This window comes from Dromiciops gliroides, chromosome 6, assembly GCF_019393635.1.
Source record: "Dromiciops gliroides isolate mDroGli1 chromosome 6, mDroGli1.pri, whole genome shotgun sequence".
In the NCBI taxonomy this organism is placed as follows: domain Eukaryota; kingdom Metazoa; phylum Chordata; class Mammalia; order Microbiotheria; family Microbiotheriidae; genus Dromiciops; species Dromiciops gliroides.
The window spans coordinates 19,176,339-19,189,597 of record NC_057866.1 but is presented as its reverse complement, the minus strand read 5'-3'; the positions used below and the strand labels follow the sequence as shown (position 1 = coordinate 19,189,597).

Sequence of the window (13,259 nt, the reverse complement as noted above, 5' to 3'; positions counted from 1 at the left end):
ATTAACACCTTCTTACTTCAAAGGAAAGATAGTGAATTATCAAATTACCAGATATAGAAACCAATTTTGGACAGAGAAATCACTTAAAAAATCAGGATTCAGTCAGAATCAAAATATTTTGGCAAGTTAATACTTTAGTTTTATTCAACTAAATCCATAATAAATAATGAATATAATAAATTAACATAAAATAGCATGGTTCAATATATACATTTCACAGGAAAAAATATAGAGAGCAAATATAGCAAAAAAGTTGTTTCTCCAGAACAAGACAAAAATAAAAACAATGGGGAAGATAAGGAAAAGTAAAATGATAGATGTATAGAATAGAAAAATACATATGCATATGTATACATATATACACATATATACATATATACACACACACACATATATGTGTATATATATATATATATAAACTACTTTAATAATTAAAAGGTAGTCATATGAAAGAAATCAAGAATTTTTTTCCAGAAATTTGATGTTGGACCAGGAAAAATCAGTGAGAATTAGGAAAACATGAATTTGGACTTATACTAAGGAAAAACAAAAGCCCTTCCTAACAATTAGAGCTGTACAATTTTGGAATGAATTATTGGAAGAGTTATTGGATGTCTCCTAACTTGTGAGTCTCTGCTCTGTGTGAATGGCTGCTTATCATTTATGTTGCAAAAATCATCAGAGAAATGTGAGATGGCTTAAATAGTTTCTTCAGTTCCTTGATGTCTTATTTATTTTCATTCTCTGATTAATCTTTCCTTAGATAAAAAGGATAAACATCTTTCAGGATAAAAAATGAGAATTGGTCAAAATATTTCCCAGAAGACTATTTATAACAGGTTCATAAAGTTCAAAGGAACATACCTATAGAACTTGAAGGGAAATGTGAAATAGTATAGTAACCCTCCCTGATTTTTATGTATATGTATATATGAGAAACCTAATTCTAAGAGTAATTGAGTTTTGCACAAGTACTCAGTGACAGAATTGAGACTTGATTAAATATTGCACAGATTTTCAGTGGCAAAATCGAGGTTAAAACTCAAATCCTATTATTTTAGATTCAATGTTCTTTTCCCTGCACTGTGATCCTTTATTAATTTCAAATGTAACAAGAAAAAATAATAGAATAAGAGGAAGACACAAATTTTAAAACTGATCTAAAGCTTTGTCTTTTCTTATATTGTCATTCTCTACACATGTATCTCTCTTTTTTTGGGGGGTGGGGCAATGAGGATTAAGTGACTTGCCCAGGGTCAAACAACTAGTAAGTGTCAAGTGTCTAATTTCAGATTTGAACTCAGGTCCTCCTGCCAGGGCTGGTGCTTTATCCACTGTGCCACTTAACTGGCCCTCTACACTACACATCTATCTCAATTATTTCTTCATCTCCCACTTAAATTATATTGAATAAAGACACAGGAGAGACTAATAAAAAACCTGAAATTTAGTTCCAGTTTTCTCACTAAGGTCTTTGAGTAAGTAATTTCCTCTATCTAGTCATTAGTTTCTTCATCTATAAACTATGAATCCTGGATTATATGATATGAGTAGACTTGATCAACTTAAACCTTCTACATTCTAACCTCTAAGGTCATTTTTTTTTCCAGCTCTTATATTCAATGTTCTAATAAGGTATCTCCCATCTGCAAAGTTCTGTTTTAAAATCCATTTGAATTGTGAGGCTCAATCCAGGTTTGACATTCAAACATTCTCTCAGGGGAGAATTGTATTTCTATCTAAAGGAAGGAAGGAATTGAAAGAGTGTTTTAAAAGATTATTTTCTCAGCTCCATATATATGTTAGCTTACATGGTAGAATAGATGAGTGTTTTGAAATCACATGAAATTCATCTGCTGAAAAAATGTGAGACACATTGTCCTCAATGAACCTGAAAACACAAACAAGTAAGTGTACTCTGAATATCTGATCAGAAAACAAGCCAAGGACATTGAATTGGTGATCTCAAGTCAAGCAAATCGTAGTCCCATTCTAGTGTCAGAAAGATATTAGTTTTGTGACCCTAGTTGTTTCACCTCTTTCCACGTTAGTTTTCTCACCTGTAAAATGGAAATGATAATGGAATATACCTAGGAGGGGTTGAAAAGAGAAGGATAAAAGGATTGAAGTTTGTACAGTGTTTGGCAAGCCATATACATATATGTGAATATCATATCTTGTCATTTAATATTAGAATTAAAAAGGCACTGCAAAGGGCTACTAGTTTAATCCATCCCTGAACTGATAGCTCCTCTTAAATAATTATATGAAAGAGTCATCTAGTATTTCCTTGAAACCCCCAGTGATGGGAAAACCATTATATATAGATGTAGTCCATTACACTTCTGAATAGTTCTTATAAGTTATTTTCTCTTTCATGAAACCTAAAGTCATCTTAGTCAGAAGCTGCAGTATGAAATCCTTACATTGCTATGTAATAATTCTGAAACCTTGAGAAATTAATTTTTCTTTAATAAAATGAGGGGATTTGACATAGAATATTTCCAACTCTAAATTCTAATGTACTATGCATATTATGCATATGTGGCTTTTCTCAGAGGAAGCATAGTACAGCAGAAATAAAACTAATTGACGGCAGCTAGGTGGCACAGTGGATAAAGCACCAGTCCTGGATTGAGGAGGACCTGAGTTCAAAATCCGGCCTCAGACACTTTACACTTACCAGCTGTGTGACCCTGGGCAAGTCTCTTAACCCTCATTGCCCCACCAAAAAAACAACAACAACAGCAACAAAAAAAAAAAAAAAAAACAAACAAAAAACAATTGTGAAATTCAGATCTGCCATTAACACCATATATTCCTTTCAGGATGTCAAAGAAAAAGAGGATATAACACTAGACAATATCATAAAAAATTGTCCAGTCTAAAAACCTCGATATTCTTTAATCCCTCAAAATTGGTCTTCAATTTTCTCATGTCAGATAGAATCAGATCTTGGAGAGATGAAAGGAATCGGGATACAGTGGAAAGATAATTAGCTCTAAAATGAGACGACATAGTTTTTAAAAGTTTCTTTGTTGCTGATTACCTAAGTCACTTTACCTCTCTGGGCCTTAGTTTGTTCAACTGAAAAAAAAAAAAGAGAACTAGATGGTTTTGGTTTCTGGGGTAATTTCTTTCTTTATATTTATGACATTATTACCTAAGAAACTTTGTTGGTCTGAAGCCTCTTCAATATGTTGATGCAAACACCTATTTTATAGAATGGTTCCATCTTACACCGTCATGGTTAGCCTTGATGTCTTTGCTGAAATAATTGTTTTCCTAAATTAATTCTGCTCTTCTTTTCTTTCTCACAGTCATTGACATGACAAACCAAGGGAATGGCCAAGGAAAATTCCACAGTGGTCACAGAGTTCCTCCTTTTGGGACTGACAGATCGTGCAGAATTGAAAGTCTTTCTCTTTATGCTTTTCCTGGTGATATATATAATTTCTTTGGTGGGGAATCTTGGCATGATTGTATTAATCCAAATTACTCCCAAGCTTCACACTCCCATGTACTTTTTCCTCAGCTGCCTCTCATTTGTTGATGCTTGCTATTGTTCTGTCTTTGGACCAAAAATGCTTGCAGATTTCTTTGAGGAGAAGGCAACCATACCATACACTGCTTGTATAATGCAATATTTTATATTTGCAGACCTTATTACCACTGAAGGATTTTTCCTGGCAGTGATGGCATATGACCGGTATATGGCCATTGCTAATCCATTGCTTTACATGGTAGTCATGACTAAGAGGGTGTGCACTATTCTGGTCATTGGGTCATGTATAGGAGGACTCATTAATTCACTGACACACACAATTGGTTTATTCAGATTATCCTTCTGTGGGCCAAATGTCATCAGCCATTTCTTCTGTGATGTGCCTCCACTGCTGAAGCTCTCTTGCTCTGATTCTTCCAGAAATGAGTTGTTGCTCCTAATATTCTCAGGATTAATTGCTATGATGACCTTCTTGATTGTGATCATCTCTTATTTCTTCATTGTTGTTGCCATTCTCAGGATGCGCTCAGCGGCTGGAACACGTAAAGCCTTCTCTACTTGTGCTTCCCACCTGACAGCTGTCACTTTGTTCTATGGTTCTGTAAGCTTCAGTTACATTCAGCCAAGCTCCCATTATTCCCTGGAACAAGAGAAAGTGGTTTCTGTATTTTATACCATGGTGATTCCAATGCTGAATCCACTGATCTATAGCCTAAGGAACAAAGAGGTCAAAGATGCTGTAAAAAGGGCAATGGACATGAGACCATCGTTTTGTTAATGCTATAACTGTGAGGCTTGTTGTCCAAAAGTAGTGCAACAGCCATTGGAATACTGTGAGAAAAAGAATTATAAACATTGAGATGTTAAATCTGGTAGAGTCATTAGAAAATGGTACCTGAGGGGGAAGATTGGTGGTGGAGTGGATAAAACTGTGGCCCTGGATTCAGGAGAACCTGAGTTCAAATATGACTTCAGACACTTGACATTTACTAGCTGTGTGACCCTGGGCAAATCACTTAACAGCAATTGCCTCAACAACAACAAAAATGTTACCTGAAATGTCAGACAAAGCATATCCACAGAGAACAACAAGGAGAAATCACTATAACTTTAAATGTTCAAAGTTCAAAGTGGAAAATGATGGCACAGAAAAACAATCATCTATCTATACAAACATAATTAATTGTTGAGTCAAAAGTGCAACTGAGATGTTCTTTCCCTGTCCAATTTCCCCCCAAGGATTCCCAGTCACTTATACTTCTATTGTAAGAATTGTTTATATTCATTCTGTCTCAATATCTATGTGAAGTAGTATACATTTGTATTATAAAAATTCATATAGGACAAATTTCATGTTCTCCAGCATGAAATGTATTTTGGAACATAATGGAATATGAAAGCTTGAGGGGACCTTTGAAAAATAAGATATATTTTTGGGTCTGCTATGCATCACAAAAGTAAACAAGTGCAATGCTTTAGTATTTAAGTGAGGTTAAATGACTTTAATGAATATTCAGAGTTAATATGAATGAGAATACAATCTGGCATTTCTAAATTTGAGGGTAAAGATCTTTTTATTTCATTTTCTACTTGCTACTGATTTATGCAGTATCAATACCATTTTAATTGCAACTGCATATCATGAATCTTGATAATGAATAACTTGTGTAATGTAAATTCTGATGCTTTTTAACTTTAGTCTAAGGAAAAAGGAGGTAAAGATACTCTGAAAAGGGCAATATAATTATTAATATCACCATAGCCGTTCTCCTCATCCAAAAATTGTGTCAATCACTTAACCTAGAGAATAGAATAGCACAGTGAGTGAGGAGATGACAGGGGCCTTAAGAAGCAGTATCCTTTTTGCTCCCAAAGAATCAGGAGTCTAGGGCAGCTAGGCAGCACAGTGGATAGAGCACCGGCCCTGGATTCAGGAGGATCTGAGTTCAAATCTGGGATCAGACACTTGAAACTTGCTAGCTGGGTGACCCTGGGCAAGTCACTTAACCCCAATTGCCTCACCAAAAAAAAAAAAAAAAAAAGAATCAGGGGTCTGAGGAGCTGTATTGGTTACAAGCACCAGCACATAAGGATTTCTTTGGTAAAAATTAGATAATACACCTGGAGGGAACTGACAACACCTCTCCCAAGATCAAACCACCTTGTAAGCACTGAAAACTTACTGAGCTCCAGAAATAGCACTGAAAACAGCAGTGCAAAAACGATAAAAATAACAATAAACACTTGAACCTTGGTTTGTTGCAAACTATTAGTTTCTGGGTTTTTTTTTCAAAAAATGGTTCAATCTTCTCTTTCTTAATGAACATTCATATTTTCTCCTGTAGAGTTAACCTCTGTTTTATAGACTAGGTAACCCTGGAGAGCATCCTGAGTTCATCTACTATTTGGAACATATTAAAAATATTTTATCCTCTTTTTCCTAGTGGATGCAGATTACTCAAGTGTTATTTGAATTTCCTTTGGTTTCTATTTGAACGTTTTTCTCCTGAATTCTTGCAGAAATTGTTGTTTTTGCAATAAAATGTTAAATTTAACCACTACTAGATACTGGGGATTGCCACCTTGAGTTTCTTGGTTTGTTTAATTTTTACCCTTGAGTTGAAATGTGAATTTTTAAAATTGGGATTTCATTTACTGTGTTCAAATTTCTGGATACTTCTCTTCCTTTATTTCTCTCATTTGGGAGTTAATTGTTTTTATCATGTCATGTTCTCCTTGAAGGCCTATGGTACTTAATTTGTCTTTATATATCCTGTTTTTGAGACCAGTATGTTTTTCTTGCATATTGAAAATGTTATTTGTTACTGCTTTTTGTTTTGCTGCTTCTAGGTCATCCTTGATTTGTGTGCATTTAACATGCATAACTTTAATGGAAGTCAGTCAGTCACCTTTTATCTATTAAGCATCTAGAATGAGTCAAATTCTTGGTCATGTGAACAGCAATATGAGAAAGAAGTTGTTCTTTTGTTTTTTTCTAATTTACCTGCCCTCTCAAATACTTCCAAAATTGAAATTATACACCAGATAAAACAATTGCAGATGTCTCAGTGGACTACAATAACAAGAGCCCAACGAAGATTAAAAAAAATAAGGAACTAACCATACAGACCAATTCTCTAAGGAATATTCACTTAGCACCCTCTCTGTCACCACCCATCATTCTCAAAGCAGCAGGCCTACACAAGATGATCCATGAACTTACAGGAGAACTCAGTAGCTCCATTCCCCAGTACTAACCTCTAAATGCATAAATTTGCACAGAATGCAAACAAAAGGTAGGCAAAAAATACAACAGGTTGGTGTAACAGTCAGTGGTAGAGAACTAAAGGGAAGAGAGCTTGCTTAACAAAAAATATAAATGAAAATACCTGGAAAGACAAAATATCATTTTTTCAGATGTGGTAAAAATTGTTTGTGATAAAATTATTATTGGAGTTTTTAGCTGACTCATTTGGGAGTGGCCACACCTGGCCCACCTTGAAGTTACATATACTACTGAGGTCAGAAGGAGAACGCTCCATAAGAAGTTTTTGAAGGACATCCCCTTTTGGGGGAGGAAGATTGAATACTCCATGTGGGGAGGCAGATGTTCTTCTGACCCTTCTGTGGATTAAAGCTGTAAGGCTCCTTTCTTATTGGCCTGGGAGAAATATCTAAAAAGTGCAGTTCAGAGGGGAGGGTGAAGCTAAAAGGTCCATCATATTGCCAGGACCCCAATATTCTGGCGAGTCACCCAATTAATGCTCCATTTATCAAGTTCTGGCCCTCACACAGAACAAGAAAAGTCATAATTTGGCATGGAGAGAACCTGTATTACATAGAAATGGAAGATAATACGAGCTTAAATCTCTTGATTTTAAATATAAATGGATCAAATAATCTTTTTTTTTTTTTTTTTTTTTTTTTTTTTTTTTTTTTTTTTTAGTGAGGCAATTGGGGTTAAGTGATTTGCCCAGGGTCACACAACTATTAAGTGTTAAGTGTCTGAAGCTGGATTTGAAATCAGGTACTCCTGGCTCCAGGGCTGGTGCTCTATACACTGCACCATTTACCTGCCCCCACAGATCAAATAATCTAATGAAATGAAAGAGAATGACAATTGGATTAATATTTTCAGCAGTGCAATGATCCAAGACAACTCTGCACATCTTATGGAAAATGAAATCTACAGGGAGAGAATTGATGTTATCTGAATACAGAATGAAGCATAATTTTTTTTGTCAGTTGCTTTATCTGAAGTTTTGTTTTTGTTTGTTATACTTCACAACCTGGCTAATCTGGAAATGTTTTACATGACTGCATATCTATAGCTTACATTGAATTGCTTGAATTCTTGCAGGGAGAGGGAGGAAGGGAATTTGGAACACACAGTTTTTTTTTTTAATGATGTCAAAATTTGTATTTTCTTGTAATTTTGGAAAATAAAATTCTAAATATAAAATATTTTTAAATTAAATAAACAAACAAATCAATCAATCAATCAATGAGAAAGAAGCTAAAGAGTTGAATACAATTTTAGAAAAGTTAGATATGATAGACATCTGGAGAAAACTGAATAGGGAAAGAAATCAATCTACCTTTTTCTCAGCGGTATATGGCACATACGCAAAAACCTCACAGTCAAATGTAAAAAAAGTACAAATATTAAACACAAACTTCTCAAACTATGATGAAATAAAAATTAAATGTAATAAAGAATCATGGAACGATAGACTGGAGATTAATTAAAAACTAAATAATCTCATTGTATAGAATGAGTGGGTCAAATACCAAATCATAAAAACCATCAATAACTTCATGTAAGAGAATGACAATGATGAGACAATATACTGAAACTTATGGAATGCAGACAAAGGAGTCCTTAGGGGAAATTTTATATTTCTAAATGCTTACATGCATAAAAAAGAGAAAGAGATCAATGAATTGGGCATGCAACTAAAAAAGCTAGAAAAAGAACAAAATAAAAATCCCCAAATAAATATTAAATTAGAAATCCTGAAAATCAAAGGAGACATTAGTGAAATTGAAAGTAAGCAAATTACAAAATTAATCAATGAAACTAAGATCTGGTTTTATGAAAAAATCAATAAAAAGATAATCTTTTGGTTAATGTGATTTAAAAAAAAAAGAAAGGAGAAAACCAAATTACCAGTATCAAAAATAGAGAGGTGAATTCACCATCAAAGAAGTGGAAATTAAAGCAATAATTACGAGCTATTTTGCTCAACTGTATTTATTAATTTGACAATTTAAATGAAATGGAGAAATATTTACAAAATATTTGCAAAGGAGTAATGTTTACAAAAATATAAACTGCCCAGATTAACAGAAGAAGAAATAAAATAATTAAATAAACCATTTTTAGTAAAAGAAATTGAACAAGCCATGACTGAACTCCCAAAGAAAAAATCTCCAGGGCCAGATGGGTTTTCAAGTGAATTCTGCCAAACATTTAAAGAACAATTAATTGCAATACTATACAAATTATTTGGAAAAATAGTTGAAGAAGGAGTTCTACCATGCTCCTTTTGTGAAACCAAAATGGTATTGATACCTAAATCAGGCAGAACCAAAACAGAAAAAGAAAATTACAGATATTACATTTAGATATACCTAGATATATTCTGGTACATAACTTAGTATTTTAAATTCTTCCTCTCCCTTTAAAAAAAAAAACAGGCAGTTTTCTTTTTTTTTATGTACAGGTAAATAACTTTTATAAATAACATATTCATTTCAATTTATACAAATAATACATATGACAAATTTGTTTAAATATATTTACTATATAAATAAGACCTATATAACACATATATGCACAACATATATATTTATGTGTGTATATAGGAAAGTAGGGGGAAGGAGATGGGGGGAGGTGATAGAAGAAAGGGCAGATAGGGAAGGCAGTAGTTTTATTGCAAAATATAAAATTCATTTAATTTTGATAAAATGTGAGCTAAATTATTCATGTAGATTATTTTATGAAGTATATAGATGATATGACAACATCTTTACTTTTAATGGGGAATTTCTATAGAAAGTTTGGTGAATAATTGGGATAATGGGTTGATGGGCCCTTTATGGCTATGGCATCCTATATTTTTGGTTTCTCCTCAGTTCTGAAAGTGGATGTTTTAAGTTTTCAATCTTTCTTCCAGTGTCTATTGTATAAACGAAGGTGCTTTGCTGTTCTGTCAATCTGCAGTAGTATAACACTTCTTACAAATATGGGATTTGATGTCTATGGTCTGAGAAAATCATCAACAACAATAATAATTAGCACTTTGTGTTAACACACTGAATATCACAAATTATATATAGTATCAACTCATTTGACTCTCAAAGAATTGCTTCTGTGCTGTTGTTGATATATTCACTCAGAACAGAGAAAAGAGGGTGATAGAGCTTAAGTGACATACCCAGAGTTACACAGCTGCTAAGTGCCCAAGGCCATATTTAAACACACTTCTTCCTGACTTAAAGCCCATTACTTTATCTACTTCACCAACAAACTTCTTGACATTCCTATTTCTCTAGACTCATGCAGTTGACATTCTTATTCTGTTGTACTAGCTCAGGCCTTATCCCTAACTAACAAAATTCAATCAGTCTCCTTCACACATTAAAGAGTGACTCTTAATCACTTTTTTGCATCTAGGATTAAAGTATTGCTATCCAGAATCACTTTAGTGTTAGGAAAAAAAAAACATCACTGGATTTTAGGTCAAAAGACTTGGATTAAGTTTATGGTCCTGATGACCTTTGAGGTGTTTGTCTAATAATTTAACCCCTGTGAGACTGACTGACTTACTTGATCTACAAACTTCACTTCTTTTCTAAATCCTAATATTGTAGCTCTTTATGTGAAGAAAAAGACAAGAGTCATCTTGATTTATAGTTAGGAATGAAACAAAAGAAAAATAAATACACTAAAACTATTGAAACTGTATTTACTGTAAAGAAATTAAGAAATTAAGATGTTTTCAACAAAAGATTAACTTTCTTTGAAAGTTTCTAAAAACACTACATATATATGTATGTATGTATGTATGTATCTATGTATCTATCTATCTATCTATCTATCTATCTATATATATATATATTCTCCCTAGGATAGTTTCATTGTATTACATCTAGAGGACAATCAATTGGAAAGAGTGCTTTCTAGACTTACAATCTCAAAGTCTGCTTTTTTTTTTTCCTAAATTGAGGCATCAATCCCCTAAGAATGTTCCCCTGCTTGTTGGATTCTCAGAATTAAGAAACTGACTGAAGTAAGACATTTTTATTCATTCAATAGAAGATTAAGAGATCTCCCTTCCTGCCTTCTACACCCTTCCCTGAACAATATTCCCTTGTCTCCCCAAACTGTAGCTGAATGGGCATGAGGAAATACCCAAATAATAGAAAGTGTTACCTACAATTTTGTTCAATTCCCCAAGGTACCCAAATGAGAGTTTTAATGATGCATTTTTATTGTTTGTTTAAGCTTTGGCTGACCTCAAGGGAATCTGCCCCTAAGTACAGGAAAAATATAAATGGGTTCCTTATGTATTAAATGATAAAGGAAAGAAGTGTTTTCTACCTCACTTTCTAACAGTTAAATAGCATTGTATTGGTTGTGTCTTTATGTGTGTGCATTCTTACAATTATCAGAACCCATGATTACTTTCTGGTTCTACTTGATTGAATTTAGTTTAGTGTATGCCTGAAATGCAATGTAATGAAAAAAATTAAATGACAGACTTTTGTTTTTTGGTATAGAGGAATAAGAAACTATGAAAATTAGTTGCCAAATTTAAAAAAAGTTGAAATCACAATCTATTTATTTGGTAAGTGAAATGCATTTCTTGAAATTCCCTTGAATTTCTTTGAATTTCTCTGAATATTTTCAAATTCTAAACCTCAATGAATAAAGTGTTTTAATGTAGGGGGAAATGTGCATGGTTATTTCTTAAATACTGTTTTTAAAGCATGGATTTGATACTTCTAAGATAGATAGTTGGCCTGAAGTAAGTGAAAAAAATTGGGAGCATCAATTAATGTATATAGAATATTGGGAGAAATGATTTATTAACTAAACATGGGATTTCTGTGCATGAGGATCATATAAGGGATGCAAAGTTTACCTAGACATTAGGGGACTATATAAAAGTTGTAATATACCCATCATTCATTGTTCATGAATTATGCTGCTGATGGTGGTGGTAAAGTTGGTGGTATTGGTGGTGGTGGTGGTGGTGATGATGATGATATTGAAGTATATATAGTATTTCAAGCAAAAATAGGAAGATTAAAAGCAATGAGAAAAGCCTGTGAAAAAAGAAAGTTATTTTTAATGAATTAAAAAAATTATTTTGGCTTGACAATAAGTGTCCTCACAAGATCTTGTGTTGGAGCTGACATATCATAAGAGGAATTATGGGTTAGGAAAAGAATACTTGAATGCACACAAGCTGCCCATGAAATGGGCATCAGAAATATTGGATTTCAGTCCCACGTTAATATATAACTTTGTGAGATTAGACAAAATGCAATTTCTAAAACTCAATATCCTCATTTGTAAAATCAAGGTAATTGCTCTACCTACCTGATTGAACTTGCCTTGACATAAGGAAGAGATGAAGCAAATCATGTTTTTACTATATGCTGCCTTTCTCTTCAATTTGTTCTTAGACCATGGTTACCTGCTCCAACTTCACAGTCAGGTGAACAGTTTGCTGAAATGTTAATTTGAAATATATGGTGACCTAAATATGTAGAGGAAATTGAATGACAGTGGAAAAAGCTAAAGCACTATGCAGTTCCAACTCCCTCATTTTATATTTGAGAAAATGCTTTCTGTTGTTTTTGAATAGGAGAAATGAGAGAGAAGAGCTAGAAAAAAATTTTATGAAGGGAAAGAATTCCACAAATGTATAATTCCTAAATGATAATCATCATTGCATTGGTACAACTATTAAAATAGTTGTCTAATTGAGCTTCCCAGAGATTAATTCATGGATATAACCTTATTAATATTAATATCTTCTTACTTCAGAAGAAAGATAGGGTATTTTTAAAATTATCAGATAATAGAAACCAGTTTTGGACAGAGAATTCACTTAAAAAAGGAGGATTCAGTCAGTATCAAAATATTTTGACAAGCTAATACTTTAGTTTTATTCAACTAAATCCAAAATAAATAATGATTATAATAAATTAACATAAAATAACATGGTTCAACATATACATTTCACAAGAGAAAAATATAGAGAGCAAATATACCCAAAAATAACTTTCTCCAGAAAAAGATAAAAGTCACAACAGTGGGGATTATAAGGAAAAGTAAAATGATAGATGTATAGATTATAAAGTAATATATATGCATACATATACCTATAAATGTATACATATATATGCATAAATTGCTTTAACAATGAAAAGGTAGTCGTATGAAAAAAATCTTAGAAATTTTTGGGTAGAAATTTGATGTTGAACCAGGAAAAGTCAGTGAGAATTAGGAAAAGATAAATTTGGACTCATACTAAGGGAAAACAAAACCATTCCAAACAACTAGAGCTATACAAATTTGGAATGAATTGCTGGAAAACTAAGTGTATGACCCCTAACTTCTTATTCTCTCCTCTGTGTGAATGGCTGTTTATCATTTATGTTGCACAAATTATCAGATAGATGGCTTAAATAGTTCCTTCATTTCCTTGATGTCTTCTTTATTTTGATTCTCTAATTA

The 13,259-nt window shown here is 33.0% G+C and overlaps 1 protein-coding gene across 1 annotated transcript; it reads left to right on the top strand.

The window, feature by feature from the left end:
* The first annotated feature begins 3,344 nt into the window (after positions 1 to 3,344).
* LOC122732722 (olfactory receptor 1052-like) lies at positions 3,345 to 4,283 on the top strand. The gene has a single exon (XM_043973078.1). It carries the CDS (start codon positions 3,345 to 3,347, stop codon positions 4,281 to 4,283), a length of 939 nt encoding a protein of 312 aa, XP_043829013.1.
* Positions 4,284 to 13,259: the final 8,976 nt, after the last annotated feature.